The 21,050-nt window shown below is 30.7% G+C and overlaps 1 protein-coding gene across 1 annotated transcript in view; it reads right to left on the reverse strand.

Annotated features, from left to right (window-relative positions):
- LOC146996908 (LIM domain transcription factor LMO4-B-like) overlaps window positions 1–21,050 on the reverse strand; it is a 71,063-nt gene that overhangs the window by 33,098 nt on the left and 16,915 nt on the right. The window contains exon 2 of the mRNA XM_085819269.1: window positions 11,062–11,298. Within this exon, the coding sequence (XP_085675395.1) occupies window positions 11,062–11,270 (209 nt within the window). The 5' untranslated portion in view covers window positions 11,271–11,298. The remainder of the gene's footprint in view (window positions 1–11,061; window positions 11,299–21,050) is intronic.

Genomic DNA, 21,050 nt, shown 5'->3' on the forward strand with positions numbered 1-21,050 from the left:
AAAAGAAAGACCGAAAAAATAAATTCGGTAATGGTTTCTGAAACAATTTTTCAGCGCGCTGTGTCCATTGGGTGTGTTTTTTCATTTACATTGTAATTTCGTGTTTGAGAAATAAATGAAGGCGCTTCTGCATACCTTTGGGGAATACAATAGTTCCATAAACATGTTTACCTATTTTATTTTTCCTATCCACAGTACCTTAAGTTATAAAAACTTGCACTATTTCATCATAGCATAAGCAGCAAATTGGAACATTAAGACTTCTTAACTAATGTGAGAAAAGAATAGAATTTGACCAAATTAAGTCTTAAATAAAAAATGTTTAAAACTCAGTTCATCCTTCCAACTAACCAGCTGAGTGAATAAATAATCTGTATTTTATTCATAATATCAGTTCTATAGCCCTTTTACAAACTTGTACATGTGAAAAGTGAAACATTGAAAGTACTTTTATAATGAAATAATGTTTATATGTTTCATGTGTAAATGCATTAAGACAGTAATGTATTTGCACGTATAATTAATATTACTCAGAACCTAAGATATTTAGTGTGTTTAAGACATTTTTAATTTATCAATTTGACTAGATATTACGTATAATTTAACAGTTTTTTTTAATTTGGTCTTGCAATGATTTCTTTAATTAAAACTGCATTATAGAAGATGCGATTACTGCTGAAAAGTTACTAACTATTGAAATATCTGTAAGATAGTGTGTAAAATAGCTTCAGATTATGAAAAACAAGGTTAAAATCCAAGCCACTGCAAGATGACTTCAATCATGAGAGTTGGAAATGTCGAAATGGAAAGAAGTATAATTTTAAATACACCGAAGTCTCAGTTATTGCAATAAATATTTCTGGTATAACTATTTATGAAAAAGAATAATTATTAAAATGAGATTATTTATGCTAATCAAAGCATTTAATCTAATGTTTAAGACGTTTAATCTAAATATTGTGACAATAATAGCATAAATCTTAAATTTGAGAACATAATATTTTACCGAACTATATTTAGTCACTTCTATTTCCGTTGGTTTCCACCAGAATGCGCATCTAAGAAAGAGCTCCTGAAGTTAAGGGAAAGCTTTCTGCAGTGACTACTGACTGCCTCCGAAATATTACCGCTCAGCTCATAAATTTGCCTGAATAAGCTTTTAGACTTTGGTAGCCTATAACTGGCATTATTCGAGGGGCATGAGACAAAACTAACAGTTGACCTTGCCGTGCGAATTACATATTTTAATTATGTTTTATCTTGTTTTATGTTCAACTAATCCCGCAAGAAGGGGAGACTTGTTCCGTAAGAGTAGTGTTAGTTATTAAGAGGAAGTTCTAATCAGAAGATTTATTTTAAACCTTTTTTTGAGTTTAGTGCTACTGCATGGGAAGAGTACGGCGGAGAGATAAGACGCTTGACTGTCTACACGAAACCAGAATTTAGCTCTGAATTAAGTTTCATATAAAGTTACCTAATTTACTAAGAATCTTCTTCAGACAGAAGATGTTAAAATATCCGCTTTGAATTTAAGTGAAATCTTAATTTTATGTTTTAAAATTTGAATAAAAAGCGGGACTTAAATTGGAACTAATAAGATAACTGACTAACGTAGTACTTATTCCTTATGCTCAGACGTAAGCAGAATTCTAACTGTATTATGCACTAAAGAAATAGACTTTGTGCTTTTATTTCAAAATTTCATTTAATCAGTCATTAATTTAATTAATTAATTTAAAATAAAATTAGTATGAGAAAAATTGAAAATGAGGAAAAAATTAAAAAGCTTTCAGATTTTATATCGCTCAAAGGGGCGTTTTTGCATTTACAGACACATAAAAAGTTTTAGAGCACTTAGGCTGACGCCCCTGTGGTCTAAAAATATTCAAGAACAGCATATCTTAAGAATTTCCGATAGACAGTCTAGTGCCCTGGAAATAAAAATGTTTTATTCCGTACAGTGTTGCCACTGCTCGCTTTGAAATCACTTAGTTTTCTTTTAATCGAAAATCAAAGTTTTACAAAATATGAAATAGATAATAAAATAAATTCGAAATCCAAAATTCGGTTTCCAGGTGCCCATATTCAGGTGGAGGACTACGTTATTAATAATTCGATGGCTCTAAATACTCTTGTTGTTTCAAAATACGAGAAACATACATACATTTATGCAGATTCTTCATTATTTAATTATTTTAAATATAATGCAGGGCGATAATATTTGATGGCAAAAATCAGAAAAGTGATTCTACGCTTTTAGTGATTCGAAACAAAATGCTGTTTCAAGACTAATAGCCCTTCTGCTCAACGCTCCTTTGGGCTAATAAACACACGGGCTGAAAAAGATAAAGTATGCATAAGACTACTGAAATAAATTTTGACCTATTACAGGTATGGCTGATAAGTTTGTAGAGACATTAGGATTTTTTGAAGCAAAAGACTTGAAAAATAAGCTATGTCCTTACCGGGACTCGAACCACGGACCTCTCGAATACGCGCCGAGCGTGCTGACCACTACACCACGAAGGCATGCTAAGGAGGCGGGGCAATACCTTATATACTTCCTCTTTTAAAGGGTGACTGGGGATTAGGGAACCCAGTCGCCAAATCTTGATGGTGGAGAATCATTATCCACCACCAAATTTTAGTTCGGGCGCCACTGTAGAGACATTAAGATTTTTTGAAGAAGAAGACACGAAAAATGAGCATTGCCCTCGCCGGGATTCGAACCACGGACATTTCGAATACGCGCTAGCGTGCTGACCAATACGCCACGAAGATATGCTAAGAAGGCGGGAGAAATATCTTATAAGTTTATTGTGGGCTGCTGGCTGATCGCGAAACAGTTTTTGACAGACATTTTTATGATTATTTAACACATGTGTATGAACTGATTACCATTTAATAATCGAATCTGTGACTGGTCAGGGATTCAAATCAAATCTGGTAAGGGGTCAGCAAATAGGCTGGCTGTTCTTGTGGTTTTCGTAATACATAAAATAAACATGAAATAATTTACCTTATAAAGTCCTCTATGAAGACATTTCCGTCTTTGTAGAAATAAACCTTCGCACACTTTGCCATACTCAAATAAGCAAACATATAATTTCTCTAAAGTAAAAAACACTAACACTTAAAAAAATATTTTAAGCTATTCAGTTAATCATATACAGGTATTTTTAGAAAATGTGTGCATAATTTTCTTTTGCTTAACCAATTTTTTAACGAAACACATTTTTTTTCTCACTCATTAATAACTTCTTAGTTGTTAGATATCCTAAACACGGTTTTTTCAAATGCTTTTCTAAAATTATGTTGTATCATTGGGGGATAAGTTGCATCTTATTTACTTTACTATATAAAGTTTTAAAAATATATTTATGACTTGAATATTTCTTGGCCTATACTTTTAAAAACTTCACTTTTAAGAGTGATGCATATTATTATACGACAGGCGAAGTCACAGTGCAGCTCGAGAGTTGCATGCGGTTTTCGCTGGTGAATGGTGTGGCTGATATGCAAATAAAATATATGTATGAAATATAGTGAACTAAAATTTCTCAATACCCAAAAGAAAGTTATGAATTTTTTTATTTTTTTGCAAAATAATCAGACGTTTCTCACCATTTGAAACCTGTTTCGCTGCCTTTTAAATGATATAAACATAGCTTTGTGGCTTTTGAAAAAATCTAGTTGCAACACTTGAATTTTTCCGCATTTCAACATACGGCTTTTTTGATATGAAGTGTGGCCACCGGTGTTATAATACAAGAGCAATTTTATTTATAATACATCTTAATATTATTTTATTTTTCCTTAATATTCCTTATTATTATTTTGACAGGGAACTTCAGTCTAAAATTTAAATATTTGATAAGCAGTCGAAAGTTAATTTTATAGATATAAAGCAGAACCTCGAAGCAAACATACTATATACATCTTTGCTATTTTAATCGCTTGAGAATTAATTGTAATACCTTTGTCATTACTTTGCTAAAAAATGTGAGCTCGAATTTGTTTATAATGTTCCCAGTTTAAACGAATTTAATTGAATTTTCCATGATTTTTAAATTCAAAATGACATTTATACTTCTTCTGTGTTACAAACTAATTTTCTAAGCCATCGACTGGACGCTATTATCTTTTTTTATTGTAATGTTCCCTTATGTTAATCTAACCAGTTATTATGATTTATATCTTTGCTCTCAGTTCTTCTTTCTGTTTTCCTACCAGAATGCAAATCATATTAAGAGTTTTGAATGTGAGGATTTAGGATGTAAGACACAGCGTGTTTCTGCCTTTCAAGGTCACGTTACCAAGTTTCGCTAGCTCAGATAAGATTGTAATCTTCGGCTTTGCATTATAATTGCTGACATTTAAATTGCTACGTCGGTGAGAAGTTTGAGCCAACATCGCGTTAAATAAATTGTGCAATCCTCGACTACTAGATTTGGATCTGACTGTTACATTTAAGTTAATCTAACCAAAAGTGATTGGCTGACTCTGTTAACCATGAGCCTTGCATTTTATATTCAAAAACCTGAATTAATAATAAATTATTTTGTAACCTTCTCAAGTCTTTTTCATTATCACCAGACGAGAAGTAATTCGCTCCAAGTCAGTTAATATATATTTGAATATTTAAAATTCATTTTATGAGCATTCATATGGCTTCTTTTGAAAGTTGTTTCACTTCATTTAATAACAAAGCTCTACTTAGAAAATGCGATATTGGTTTGTCAACTTTAATAATATGTTTTCTCCTTTTTTTTGTACTTTACATTTTAGTTATGTTTAGATAATAGCAATACTATCAGTATAATCAGAAAAATCATTAACATCTAAAATGTCAATTTACTGAGAACCTCAGTCACCACTAAGCTTTGTAATGCTAATAAATTATTTATTAATTTCATAAATTTCTTTCATAAATAAATTCTCTTTTAATTTGATTTATTTCAACTAGTATGTTACACGTGTCCAGACCTTTTAAAATTCGAAAGTATTATTGGATTTAGTTTTTAAACTAGAAGCTTTGTTCTATGATCAGTCGTTCAAGAGGTTTAATCGTGATATTTTGAAACAGGCTGTGTCATGATTACATTTGAAAGTACATTCTTATAACCTGAAGTAATGAGATTTCCAATAACTTGCTCGTTTTGTAGAGGTAAACTAGCATGAAAACTTCTGTAACATTATAGTCCAACTAAATATTAAAAACATCCTCTAATTTATTTTCAATTCATTGACAAAAGTTTAGAACTGGGACTTCTTTAGTTACATAAAACATATTTCACTTGGGATTCTCTTCAATAATAGGTTTTCGAACGCTTCGTCAATGGGATTTCATGAATGTTATTAATTAAAAAATACTTTTGTCTACATTTTAATTAGCATATCATTTGTGTTGAGTAAAAATCCATAAAAATAAAATTTACTCTTTATTTTCTTTTGAAGACATATTATTTTCTTTATAATTAATCTTAGTAGGTATTTACCGGCCAGCTAGACAGTATAGGGGTTAGGGGAGCCTATTGTGGTACCGAAGGGCTCAAGTTCGAATCCCGAACGGGATGTTTGTAAATGTATAGTGTCCGTGTGGCATGGAGGCACTCTAAATATGCGGTGAACCGGAAGTCTTCTCGAGAGGTTGCTGGTTTGGGAAAGAGGTGTTGTATGTAGGGTAAGAGACCCTCAGACCCGTTCCCCTGCGGAGTGCCCTCCATCAGAAGTGGAAGCGGAACTGAGCGAAGTCATACTATCGCCTGTAGGGTGCTCGAGGCTGTTCTAACGACAGGCACAATCTTGCATTCCTCGCCCAGATGAATTTCGTGGGCTTCGTTCTCGTATTATTGTCAGAAAAGTGAGCTAAGTCACATATGTTTTTCTCAGCTAGCGGAACAGCATGTTTTTGATTTATTAATAAAAATCATATTTCACCATGATCTCTATTCTCACCCCTGGGATATGAAAGTATTCTGCCTTACTGATAACGCAATTGATGAATAATTTGTTAAATACATTTATAGCAAATTAATAATGTATGCATGGGCCATTCATAAAAGTTCGGTTTACTTGTACAATCACCATACCAGTTATTTATAGTCTTTTCGTTGTCTAAGAGTTTCTAGCAACAAGATAGCATTTCTTTGTTTCAAAAACTAATTCCTTCTGCATTATTTGTCAATGATACTACGAAGTTATTCATTTCCAACTAATCAAAATATCTTTGTTTACATTTCGTCTCCTCGTCGCTAATGAATTTCTCAGCCCTTAATTTATCATGACGCGTACGTATATATGCGTGGAAATATTGGAAGGCAAGAGCGATTGAGAAAATTCAAGGCAAGAGAACACATATATATACTAACTGAAGGCCATAAGATAGGCAAATATTCAAATAACCTGGATATTGTTTTCATTCTGTGAGCTAAATAACTATTTCCTGCAATATCATTTGAAAGATTTTAGTTTTTCTTTTATTTTAATTTAGTGATTAAATATATATTTGAAAGCCAATCTAAGATGTGTTTGGGAATTTCTGCAAATTTAAAAAATAATTAGGAATATTTTCAATGTTTACCAAATATTTAGGATTATATCCTAGAATAATAAAGATTCGGTTATTTCAAATTTTTAAGACATTACTTTTAAAATAATCTGTAAGAAAGCAATCTTAAGGCGATTAAGAGTGTGAAAATATATGCAAATTGAGAAATTCGGAAAGTAGTATAGACGTCATTAATCGACCTGTGGGCTCCAGAAGCAAATTGGACGCACACTTAATATTCAGTGAGATACCGATTAGCCATGATTACTGTCATTTATATCGACAAAAGATTAAACCATTAAAAAATTTAAATATTTCTAGAAAACGCAATTTATTAACAAAATTAAACTAGAAAATTACTTCCACCCCTCTACCTAAGAACAAGTTATCAATTCCATTTTAATCAAAATAAAACAACGAAATTCATCTTCATCTAGGTAAGTTATGGATTTAAATATATAATGTTTCTTTTCATTTTTTGCATGATATAACAGCATAAAGAAATTTTTTTTATTTACATAAAGAAAACATATAACCTATATTTATTTAACTAAAAATAAGCTATCATTTTTACTGATTTAAAACGATAACATTAGCAATTTAACAGACATTGTAAAATTTTTATTATTATAAGTTTTATAAGTTGATCGACTTTAGGAGGAAGAACTTGTTATGACAGAATGTGAACGGATTCAATGAGTAAATATAGAACAGAAGATTTGCACACATTATATAATGGCTTTTCAGTTAATGTTCATAAGCTAAATACTTACTGAATACACAGTCTAAATCACATGTTGCATTCGCTCATGTAATTAAAGGTTTTTAAAATATTTACTGCATTGTATTACCTATTTTTAATGTTTAAATTGCAGAAAAAATTGAAATACCTAAATAAATCTCGAAGAAGCTTAAATTTATTTAAGAAGCTAACTTAAAGATTAACTTTAAGAACAGATGGTCTAAATGATTGGAATTCAGGTAGCTGAAGGTACTGAATTAGGATCTTACTGTGTATTAGTTTAAAGAGATAAGGGTTTTTATTTTTTTATATTAACCTCTACTGATAATATTTTTAATGTAACAATAATACTTTTAACATATATTTTGGCCAGTTATTCAACAGATATTTAAATTCACGGCATATTGAGATATAAAATAAGTTTGGAATTTATATAAATTATACTCAGACATTTATTTTTATTTATTTATTTTGTAGTTAAAAATGATTATACTATTACTCCCCTCACTCGGAAATATTATTTTAAATTTTCCCTACATGCTTGTTTTTCCGCATTCAATAAATGCATGCAAAGAAACATGCTTTACAGTCAAGATCTTAACAGGATTTTCAAGGAAATTTGTGTCTAGCCTTCTTAATTTTATGTTATATTTAAATAATATATGTAATATTTTGGCAGTCGGGCACACGAATGAAGCTTGGCATGTATTGATGACACAGAAGAAGTTAGCTGTTTTGATTCCACATCTTTATTCAATTCAAATGGCAAATCATTATTCTTTTAGATTCTCCAAGATTACATACGCGATAGTAATTTAGACTAAATAGGATTAACTTTAAATTTACTGCGTCATACTTTTCAATCAAAGAAAGACAGACGGGAAGAGCGACAGCAAGGGTCTTATAGCGGCAGGAGGAGGAAAGCAGTCTGATGGAAAATGGCGCGAACTCTACGTTTATAGTAGCGATTACATAACATGCTAGAATGTTCTCGAAAGTACTGGTCTAGGGGGAAGATCCTGAAATTGCGGAAATTTAATTAGAGGTTGCCTGTTCGCGTAAAGCAAAGCCATTATGTTTTTTTATATTATATATATATATATATATATATATATCAAGGAGGGGTGTCGAACTCGCAGCCCGTGGACCGTATGCAGCCCAAAGCTTAGAATCAGAGTGGCCCAAGAAGCGAGAGTGAAGCGTAAAAGAATTATCAAGACCCCACTCCGAAGATATTACATTTTGCTGTTGCGAATTGGGATTCGAGGCTGGTTTTCAGCAAGGACGCATTTGTTATTTGACGCTATTAGATGGGACGGAAAAAAGTGCGTGTGGTAAGGACAACATAGCGATATTAAGAAAAGACATCATATCTCAGCAAAAGTTTTCTACAAAGTTAAAACTCAAATAAAATCTAATATGAAGGTTGTTATGTAGTCGCAAATTTAATCACCAAAAATCAAAACCCTTTTATGATGGCGAGTGGAATGCAAAATGTGGAAGCTATAATTTGCCCTGATAAGGCAATATTTCTAAAATCAGTTTGTCTCACGAAACTATTGCTAGGCGAATTAATAAAATAGGGACTTTATTGAAGGATTTGAAAAGTAAAGTTTATAGTTTTAAATTTTATTCTCTGATGATGGATGAAAATATTGATGCGACTCGGTTTGCCATTTTTATGAGAGGTATTAAAGACGAATGTATTGCAACTGAAGAATTGTCTTCTTTAGTATCATTAAAAGAATATTAGTACCATTATTAAGATATTTATATGAAGCAGTGAAAAATAAAGAGATTTCTGTCTCTTGCCCATCTATCTGTTCTAGTTATAAATGGTGCCTCACATATGCTAAGTCAAATAGAAGAACTTATAAAATTAATAAAGGACGATGATGCCATTGCTGCCGGAAACTCTCTTTTGATGAAGTTCCTTTCATAATATATCAAGAACTTATGCAGAAAAGTTTTTAAAATGGATCATGTTATGCAAAATCGTCGTAATGAGTGTGAATTTTATAAAGAATCAGGGACTGAAACCTTGCCAGTTATAGAAATTTCTCAAAAGTACGGATACCGAATATGGTGACATATATTTTATAGAAATAAGGTGGCTCATTGGAGGCCCAACGATGAAAAGATTTTATAACGTCCTTAATGAAATAAAATCGTTTTTGATATTGAAAGTAAAATTTATGATAGAAATTTTAAATGCCAAACAGATTTGCAGATTTACCATTTTTGGTATATCTGACTGCTTTTTTTATATGACTTAAACAAGTACAGAGTTTCAAACCATAAAGTGTTTCAAATGAAACTGAAATTACGGCAAGCCCAAATAAGTGTTAACAATTATTTACATTTCAATAAGTTGGACAAACAAAATACTAAAAATAAGAAAAAATACGCAGCCTTAATTTTTGATTTGATACAAGAATTTAAAAATAGATTTCAAGATTTTGGGGAAAATAATTGAAATTTTTGTATTTTTGTGACTCTATTTACAGCCGATATACATATGCTGCCAGCAAATTTCAAATATAATGCATATCTGACATTCAAATTAAAGGAAAAATTTTCATTACTGTCTTTATTGGACTTTTATAAACTATACCTACCCAGAGATAAATATGCCTTGCTGAACAGTCATGTGATATTCGTGTCACCATTATTTGGTAGCATGTACATTTGTGAACAAATATTTTCAAGTGTGAAACATACTAAGACTTCCGATGAATTGCAACTGTTTCAATCGAACTATCGTTGATGCATTCAACGATAGTTTGATTGAAATCATTGTTTCAAAATCGAGGTCATATTAATTTTATGATTTATTCTTTTCTTCTTAGTTAAAAATAAAATTTATAATGAAAAATCAAATACAGCATCAAAACAGTTGTGTGTTCTGTCATTACACTAGCAAAGCCATTAATTTATAAAGTTTAAATTACTTAAATACGTATTAACGTTTCTTTCCTCACCAGCAATGGTTACTGTTAGGCCCGTCAAATGAATCACTCATTCACCTAAAAGTTTTCTAGATATGAGCTTTCTTACATATAGTACACATTGAGCAAATCTGATTATATATATGATTCTGAATGAACCTATATTCTGAATAATATATTCCTATATTCTGAATACCTATATATACCTATATTCTGAATAATATATTCCTATATTCTGAATACCTATATATACCTATATTCTGAATAATATATTCTGAACCTATATTCTGAATGATCCTGAATATATATATATATAAAGAAGTAAAGTTATATATCACATTATCGCGTAGAAGATTAATAGAATTGTGTGAATAGTAAGTAGTTTCCTTTCGTTATAATATTATATTTTCATTATAGTATTATATCAAATCAGGTACAGTCTTATGCTTTTCAATTTAGTTCAATATAAAAAATAGCCAGTAAAAATCTGTCACGACTATCTTGCTAATTAAAGCTAATAACCCTATTAGAAAAAATTAAATTATAATTTCAAAAAATAGAAATAAATTTAATGCCAAGAAATTTATGTCCACAGACTTGAAATGTAAAATTATTAAAAAAGTATTTGCTCAAAAATACAACAAAAATTGCAAAAATAAGTTAAAATGCTTGTAAATTTTTAAACAGGTGGTTTAAATTTACTGCTTCAAAGTTTAATATTCTCTTTAAGAAGCTCCATACTGGCTTAAAATTTATTCAACGTGAAATATTTCATATTGTCTTCTAAAACGCCTTTATCAGATAACAATATCACCACCTACCTCAAGTAGTCGTCTCTACAGAGTATTAGACCAGCTCTAGTATAGCAGGAGCTTCCGGCATCGGCTAATGCAACCCTACATATACTGCACTTCAGGCATGCAGTATGCCAGTATCTATCTAGTGCATACAGCAGATATTTATCTCGTATTGTATTCCCACAATCCCAGCAATATTGGGCGAGGGACTTCTTCCGATAGTGGTTTTCCATCGAATTTAGGACTTATTTCATTGATAATCTGAAATAAGAGAAAGTACATTATATGCAAGAGAAATAATTAAAAACATTAATTTCAGATAATTTTTAATTATTATTTAGCAAGAGTCAAATATATATAATTAAAATTAAGTAAGGCGGCATAGGTAAACCGAGTTTTTAATGAATGTATAAGGGCATTTTATCTGATGATTTCTATCTATGCCTGAGTTTCCAAGTTTCAAGTAAGTAACATTTGAGTATATATTGCTTGCTATCTTTCGAAAGGGTTAATTATTGTACTTTTGCATAATACTCTACGTATATTCCATAATTATTTTCAAATTTGAGTTAAATATGGCGACTTTATAAGTATAAATTTTTCATTTCTTAACAAAAGACTTTTTCCAGTACATTTTAAGAAACATATATGATACATGGAACAACTTTTAATACTTAAAAGCTTTTTAAGAGATTAAGAGATAAAAAATATTATGCTAATCTGAACAAAATGTGCTTCAATAGTATTTAGGAATACTCTATTCTTGTCAGAGTCAGAATATCTTCTTATAGTCTGTTACTTTAAAATAGGAACTTCAAGGTAATTTTCCACCTCCTGATTTGAACATGGAAATACAGCTAAAGAAAAAGGTTGGGACACTCATAAAAATTTTTTCCCCTAATTGTTATTGCCGTTTAGCGTATTTTGCTTTTGGAAAATATGGAAAGGAAGGTTGACTTAGAGGACACGGAGAAAGTATTGTATGAGATACTTTCTCCGTGTCTTCTAAGTCAACCTTCGAAGAAAGTATGTGCGGGATGGCGACATGAGTTACGATAGCTAGATGGCATTAAAGTGCCTATTTTAAAATAACAGATTATAAAAGAATAACAGACACAAAGTGTTATTTTGGGGACAATATATACGACGTATCAGATAGGACATGGAAATTCTAGTTATATACACGCACGCAAATTGATGTAACAGACAGACACAAAATAAATATTTCTTAGTATTATTATGTTTTACTTTGCTATATTATCTGATATATTTTTAAACTCGGTTCAGGCTGGAAAGTTGTTATGGTAAAGTAACCAGACTTAAGGTATTATTAAAATTAAAAGCTTTTCTAGTAAATTTTTCTAAAATTATTTCTAATTATTTCTGAAAAGATCTAAAAATTAAAAGAACCGTAATTATATATTAAATTAAAAATTTTAATTTCTCAATCGTTGTACTAGGAATCTATAAATATTCTCTCCGATTTTAACAATTTATTACTCAAAAACGTGTGCAGGAAAACTTACAAAATACAAATGAAGAGAAAGAACAGCTAAAACAATTTACTGCATATTACAACAAATCAATACACTTCTCCGCATTTAGACTATTGATGAACCTTGATAGACGGAATATAAGTTTATTAACGAAGACTATCTTGTTTACAAGCATCATCGTATCATTTGAGCAGACACTGAGAACATAAATCAAAACAACATTTCTCACTATTTATATTTTGAACTGCATACAATCTTTGAACACTTGAAGTTCAAAGAGTTTCTGAAGAATATTTCATCCAGATGATTTTTAAATGATGAGTTTCCCGTTGACAAGCTGTGTAGAATTTTATTCAATATATAGCTCCGGTGTGGATTCAAAACTTTAAGATCTCGATTTTCATATGATCTAGGCATCAAAGCAATCATATGAAGAGTCAACAAGCCGTAAAATGCTAAATTTGGAAAAGAATAACTTACATTATAAAGGATGAATAAATTATAAAATTTATCTTACTTTATCTTGAGCAGACATGCGGCATAAGTTTCCAAAAATAACGTTAGAATGATTCTTAAAAATATATTTAAGAAGTAAACAATAGTCATCAGGTTTAGTTTGGAAATGCTGCTTTAGAGTATGGGTCTGTTTATGTTCAGAAATTGTTAGTAGTTAAAAATATTGGTCAAATGGATAACATCAAACTTAATACGACAATTTTTATAAAAATTCTGTATAAGTCACACTAGTATTGAGAAAGTGTTTAATATAGCTAATTTACCGATTCTTATAAACAAATTGAAAATAAAACATTGAAAGTAAATCTGTTACATTACTATTTCTTTCGAAGAAGGGGAAAGATTAATATGATATTTATCATAAAAATATGGATATGACTAAGGCGAAATTTACGAATGAAGATTGAATTTAACTAATTGTAAGCAAAATACGCTTCGAAATTTTAAAATTCAAACCACAGTAATTATAATTTTGTACAATCGTTCTTTTTGGTACGGTATTGATGATATATCTGTTATCAATAAGGCTTAACGTACACGGCGGGGAAAAAACTTTCTATATCTTCCGTTCTACTGGGCCGATTGACGAAATTTATTTTCATGTCTCGAAAGCGCAATTTAGGATATAAATTAGATTTATATATAACAATGCTCTAACATAGGTATTTTGACACAAAATCGGACTTTGCTTGAAATGACATGCCAATTTTTTCCATATTTCGATTCCCATAAATCCGGTGAAAGGATCCGGGTTCGTCTTGGATACAGTGCGAGGGTAGATGAAACTGCAGAGACTGTTAGCAGAAATTACGTTATGAAATTATTGGAACAACCGATACTCATTTTTGTTTTAGCCAGTTGGGGAAGTACAAAAGATCATCATAGCAACCACCGCACTGAGATGTTACAAAGGCATCGGTAAATTTTGTTCGGTGCACCACGCAATGATAACTTTTAAGTTAGAAATATTAAAATCGCCCTAGTAAAAGCATTTCCCTTGGTGAAAGATAGGGCCAAATTGGAAGCAGAACTGTTAAGTAGATACAAGATTAAGGTCAAGGAAATGACGGAATTTATGTTGAGGAAAATACAGCTGGAAAATTTGTTGTATAACGAAGATACCTGATGCGGAATCGCCTAGGTTGTTACCCTAATTTCAGGACTTCTTCTGAATTCAGAAATCCTAGCACGCTCGAGAAGTTATTTGAGTTCGCAGCAGGCGGCAGGTGTTGCTCGTAGTAGGACGGTGGCAGATGACAAAGAACAGAGGCTCCTGTTGGCTACTAAAGGTTAGCAGGAATTGTCTCCACCCACCTGTCAGGAATTTATTATTAGTCCAAAGGGTCAATTTGCCCAGAAGGACTGTTATTTTGTTTTGGCATTTTGCGTTGAAATGTTGGTTCACTTTTCAAATTGTTGTTACCAAATTTTAGAGCCTTGTATTATATTTAAAGAAATTAAATAGTGAAGAATATGCATAAATGTATGTATGTTTCTCGCATTGTAATAAAACAACGGTACTTAGAGCCATCAAAGTTTGAACGTACATTTTTATCCGAATATGGGCATCTAGAAGCCAATACTTGGAATTTGTTTTATTATCCATTTCATATTTTGTAAAACCTTAACTAACGAATTTTTGATTAACAAATAAACGATTTCAAAGCGAACAATGGCAACACTGTGCGGGGAAAAAAATATTATCTCCAGCGCGCGAGACGGTGATCGGAAATTTCAAAGATATGCTCATTTTAAAATTATTTTGCGATATTGCTGCTTAACTGAGTTTTCTGGTTTAAATGCAAAGAACTTGATATTTAATAAATAAAGGTAACCCACACAAAAAGAAAAAACGTTTAAAAAATGCCCCTTTGGGCGTAATGTAAAATCTGAAAGCTTTCAGAATTATATATATATATATATATATATATATATATATATATAATTTATTTCGTAAACAGTATTGATTAAATTGATTATATTATCTCCTAAGTTTAATTAAAGTAGAATTATTTTAAAAGTGTGCATCCATACTGGTAAGTTATATTTTGAAAGATGTTTTGAAGTAATTTAAAGCAAAACGTTAATAATGTTTTAACGGGGACTGGAGTTAAATCATCATGAAGAATAATATTTCAATTGTAAAAGGAAAATTAAAACATGTAATTATTGTCATTGATCTGAAATTAGTTGACTTTTCAAGGGGAACAAACCAACTCCCGTTCAATGAACAATAATTGATAAAAATGCGTAAATATGAAAGTGTTTCGTCTTTACTCGAGTTATAAGTTAAAGCCAAACCGGCAATTCTAGTCAGGCCAAATATTTCCGCGAATAGTTGCTACTCAAAGAACTTATTCTCATGAAGCATTTTAGTCAATTCAATTTGGAGTAAAAATCAATTACTGTAGAGAAATCCTGTAAAACTCGAGTAACCGCCCCCGACACTATCATCTTTATGCATTTGAGTACTATATTATTTGTAGAAATTAAACATTGGAAATTGTCATTATGAAATCGAATTCAAAGTAAAGTTGAAATAAACATAGAAGATTATAAAAAAGATAAATAATGCAAACTTTGTAAAAACAAATCAGAGATAACATAAAAATAATATAAAAATAATATAGAAAATAATATAAATAAGATCAGTGAATGTACATGAAGATATAAAGGCCAGAAAGGTATTTAGTAACTTACATTCTTTCTAGTGGGGGAGTTGGCAAAGTGTTCTCTTCGTGCCTGACTCAGAAGCGTAGGATGTCCGAAAATTCTTAGCGGCAGTAGGGGCTTTGAATAATATCAGTCGGTAAGACTTGTGTGAAGTAATTTATGGTAGTCGGTGGAACTTGGAATTCTTGAGGGATGTATTTTGTGGAGTTCTTATCTGAGAGAGACCGTCTGTTAAGATTTTTTTGAAAATACTAGTGAATGGAATAGTATTTTCAAAAAAATCTTAACAGACGGTCTCTCTCAGATAAGAACTCCACAAAATACATCCCTCAAGAATTCCAAGTTCCACCCACTACCATAAATTACTTCACACAAGTCTTACCGACTGATATTATTCAAAGCCCCTACTGCCGCTAAGAATTTTCGGACACCCTACACTTCTGAGTCAGACACGAAGAGAACACTTTGCCAACTCCCCCACTAGAAAGAATGTAAGTTACTTAATACCTTTCTGGCCTTTATATCTTCATGTACATTCACTGATCTTATTTATATTATTTTCTATATTATTTTTATATTATTTTTATGTTATCTTTGATTTGTTTTTACAAAGTTTGCATTATTTATCTTTTTTATAATCTTCTATGTTTATTTCAACTTTACTTTGAATTCGATTTCATAATGACAATTTCCAATGTTTAATTTCTACAAATAATATAGTACTCAAATGCATAAAGATGATAGTGTCGGGGGCGGTTACTCGAGTTTTACAGGATTTCTCTACAGTAATTGATTTTTACTCCAAATTGAATTGACTAAAATGCTTCATGAGAATAAGTTCTTTGAGTAGCAACTATTCGCGGAAATATTTGGGCTGACTAGAATTGCCGGTTTGGCTTTAACTTATAACTCGAGTAAAGACGAAACACTTTCATATTTACGCATTTTTATCAATTATTGTTCATTGAACGGGAGTTGGTTTGTTCCCCTTGAAAAGTCAACTAATTTCCGATCAATGACAATAATTACATGTTTTAATTTTCCTTTTACAATTGAAATATTATTCTTCGTGATGATTTAACTCCAGTCCCCGTTAAAACATTATTAACGTTTTGCTTTCAAATTACTTCAAAACATCTTTCAAAATATAACTTACCAGTATGGATGCACACTTTTAAAATAATTCTACTTTAATTAAACTTAGGAGATAATATAATCAATTAATCAATACTGTTTAGGAAATAAATTATTATTAACTAACTTTGCAGCAATTGCGCAAGTAATAATAACTTGTATTCGCACTAAATGGATTTAAGTTCATACAACATTATATATATATATATATATATATATATAATAAAAAAATAATTTTGACATGGCCCGACGAGATACGCTATATAGATGATTATACTTTCCTAGTACATAATGAAACAGTTTGGTCTTAGAGAAGTTAAGCTTGTTTTATAACTAAGCATGCAACTTTAGAGCCTAATATCTAAAATGACACTAATTGAACTAAAATTAATACTAAAATTAAACTAAAATTAAAAATGAATTAAAAATAAGTACACACAAATTATAAATTTACAATCAGTAAAATTAATGGGAGCAGAGTAAGAGGACAGCAGAAAGTACGCGTGCATCAGGATGTAGCTAGAGGTCAAATAAATATCTTCGTAGATCTTTACGGAAGGAAGGCCAAGGTTGAACGGCGGTAAACAGTTTGAAAACAGAAATGAGTAGTAGTCGCCAAGATAAATTTCAAAAGGAAAAACTGGGGAAAGAAAGAAAGAAGAATTTAAACAATTAAAAAAAGGGGGTACTGAAATGCAGGAGAAAATTTTCCATCTCGGGATTCACTTAAATACAGTAATAATAAAATATTTGTTCCTGTCAGTAATACAAGTGCCTGTAAACTATGTACGTGAAGACGCTTGATTAGATACAAGGACGCAAAGTAGACTTTTGGCTGAAAGTTTTTTTCGTAGAAATTTTAAGTGGTACAGAATGTTTTGAGATTGAATGAAAATAGTTATTGCCGTCAAAGACAAACTGTGTGCATGAATAGGGAAAGTCACATTAAACGTTCAAATAAGAAATGAACATCAAAAAGTGGTTTTCTTCATTGTGAAAAATCTGCAGCCTCTAGTAATTTTGGGAATGCATTTTTTAAAGGCGACAGGGACGAAAATCAGTCTTCAGGAAGCACGGTACAACTGGAGATGAACCAGCTGGATCAAATACAAGTGCAGCCATCGGCTCTGGAGTTAACACAGTTGAAACAAAAAGGAAAGGTCGAAGCTGAAACAGTTGGTAAGGAATTTTGCTGATTTGTCTGCTAAAAGAACCAACGTTGAGCGAATTATAAAACACAGCATAGACACAGAAAATAGGCCCCCGTCGAGGAACGCCTTATCGCTATGATTGAGCTAAGAAAGAAATAATTGAAAAACACATCTAAGAAATGTCAAATAATAAAATCATAATTCCCAAAAGTAGCCCTTAAACTAGCCCGGTAGCACTATGCCGCAAGTAAAATAATCTCCCACCGATGGACAATAAAGCATAGCATTTTGCAATTGATTATCGAAAAAAGGACAGTATAACTGATTTTCTCTTCCATTCATTGCTAATAATCGAAGAAATCATACGGCAAATTATACACAGAGCAATTATGTGGCTATAGAAAGGAAAATTTCAGCAATTGTAATTTTCATAGACAGAGAGATATCTCGCTTTTCATTCTAAGTAGGGTTTGCAGGACCTATTAAACTTACATAGAGTAGAAAGCAATACAAATCTGCAAAATCTTGCGTAATGGAATAAATGCTATTCTGCGTTCAGGAAGTTCATGTAAAATCAACTTAAAATAATTGATTTCGAATGTTAAACACTGTTAAGTTTGCTTTTTGTAGATGAAATGTACGAAGTAACATTATCTAGGATAACGTAGTTCATATTTGTAGTACAAACGGCGTTAAAACATCTTTCAGTCATTTGAAGTGACGTCACGTGTTGAGCAAGACTTCAGTATATTTCACCAGAAACGGATCACACCCATGCTACAACTACTACACTTTTCAACTTTCTCACCCTCTGAATCTGTTGTTCCAAGGATACACTTGAGGATGGTTGCTGTACTTCCTTATTAAGAGGGTTTTTCTAGGGTTATCATTTTCAGATAATTCTGGTTATTCAAATTGATACCACAGTGAATCTATGAACAATACTTAAAGAGGAATTCTACCGGTGCATTGAGAAATATCGAAATACTGGGAAAAAGTAACCCCGATGAATGTTATTTAGAAGGTGACTAGCAAATTTTCATATTTCAAATAGAACTTTCTACAAGGATTTTCATCGAATCTTCAGGTATTTAGTATAGTGCGACACTCTGTACATATGTACATTGTATGATTATGTTTGAAATGCAAAATGTATGTCATTGAATTATATGAAAATAGGGTTTTGCACATCTTCTTACGAAGGGACTTATTCTGCATTTGAAATCCTATTTTCACACGATTTTCCTACTTACATCTAACGTGGATAATATACGCGTTTGATCTGAGCTGCTACGTATGTTTTCTCGGTTTATTTGAGTAAAATATAAAATAAGATACATATAATTCCTATTTTCCAGAATGTAGCTCAATTTTCTTCCAAACATTGCAAGCGCATTTAATACAACGCTTCTCTAATAAAAAGCTATTGCTTTAAAATAAGCTCTGTATCTAAAATATAAAAGTTTCTTCCACTTCTGCGATTAAATTTTATTCAAACACGACCATTTTCATGGGAGATCTTTTTATTTAATAATTTGCAAAAATAATAACTGCTTCTTTGGAGGAATGTATGCAACTAGATCACGTGGAAAATAACGTAGGACATCCGTTTCAAAAATTAAATTGCTGATATATTTCTGACTCTTTAAATTACGAAATAATACCTAAACATGAATCTTTTGGAATAAAATAAAAAAAGGAAATGGATCTTTGGGAAAAAAACACATTAAAAAGTAAAGAATTCAAAAATGGGAAATAGATGTCTTTTTACTGTATTAAAATTATAAATGTAAATGCGAGAAATTCTATACAATATTGAAACCCACACACATATTTAATATTTAATATTAAATAATATCAAAAGTTTCTTTGGCATAGCTTTAATATCAATAAGATATTTAATTTCTTTAATAAAAACATTTCTCAAACCTTGAACCTTTTAAATAATATCTACGCCTCGGGAATCCCTACGCAAAAATTATTATGTAACATTATTAGTATATTTCGTTTTTTTTTTTTCACTTAAAGTACATTTTTTACCTTCTTAAACTCTTAAACAGGTTATTAAAATATGTTGTATTTTCTTTATGTTCATAGAGAAACGTAGTATATTTTTTAACGTAGTTTATCTGGTAAGTTTAAACGTATTAAGCTAGTGTAAGCGAAAATAACTTATACTATTCTCAAGTTTATCAAAAATGTTAAAATCGAAAATCAAACTAGTCATTCAAAAAACCTCAAACAGAGATTTTCATTACTCAAAGTCTCAGAAAATTTTAATTTCATATTTATAAGTACAAGTAATTTCTTTTTTGAAAAATTACATGTTATTAGTAAATATGTTTTATTATTAAACTATCAGTTTCAACCTCTAAATCGTTTGTTTCTCTTTGAAAAAGTAAGCTGAATCCTGAAAAATTAAAGTTTTTATTTATTCATTTTTCTTTAAGACATAGGTATTAATTTGCAAACATTTTGAAAAGAAGAGAAACATTTTATACAAGTACAGTTTAATATTCGTTTTTTATTTTAATTTTAGGATTTATTATTTTATTTATTCATAATAATATATCATTTCATATTTATTATTTTATTTATTCACAGTATTAAAGAAGCTGTGATCTAGATATATCGGAAAACCTTATTTAACGCGATTAATTAATGCATCAACTAATGCGTGTTAAGTGAAATCACTTTAATGGGATTTAAGAAAAAATACGAATAATCAGAATTCTTTCCCGAATTAGCGCAAACTTCAGGGTAAACATTTATAAATAAAGAGATTGAAAGATTTTTAGGACTGATCAACTTGATAAACCTGACAGACTTGATAATTCAAAATCAGATGATTCTACGAGTCCTACGAATTTTTCTTTTTTAAAAATCCCTCTTCCACTCTGAATAAACTTTTTATGGGTTTTTATGAACGATTCAAGCATATGAAATGGACTGTGTCATCTCCTTTAACCAGGATTCACTTAGATTCTTATACCTAACTTCAGTGTAAAACTAAATTTATGAATTTAAAAGAGAATAATTTTCT

Source organism: Stegodyphus dumicola, chromosome 6, assembly GCF_044657685.1.
Source record: "Stegodyphus dumicola isolate Sdum_Otavi_A_Nest chromosome 6, ASM4465768v1".
Taxonomy (NCBI): Eukaryota; Metazoa; Arthropoda; class Arachnida; order Araneae; family Eresidae; genus Stegodyphus; species Stegodyphus dumicola.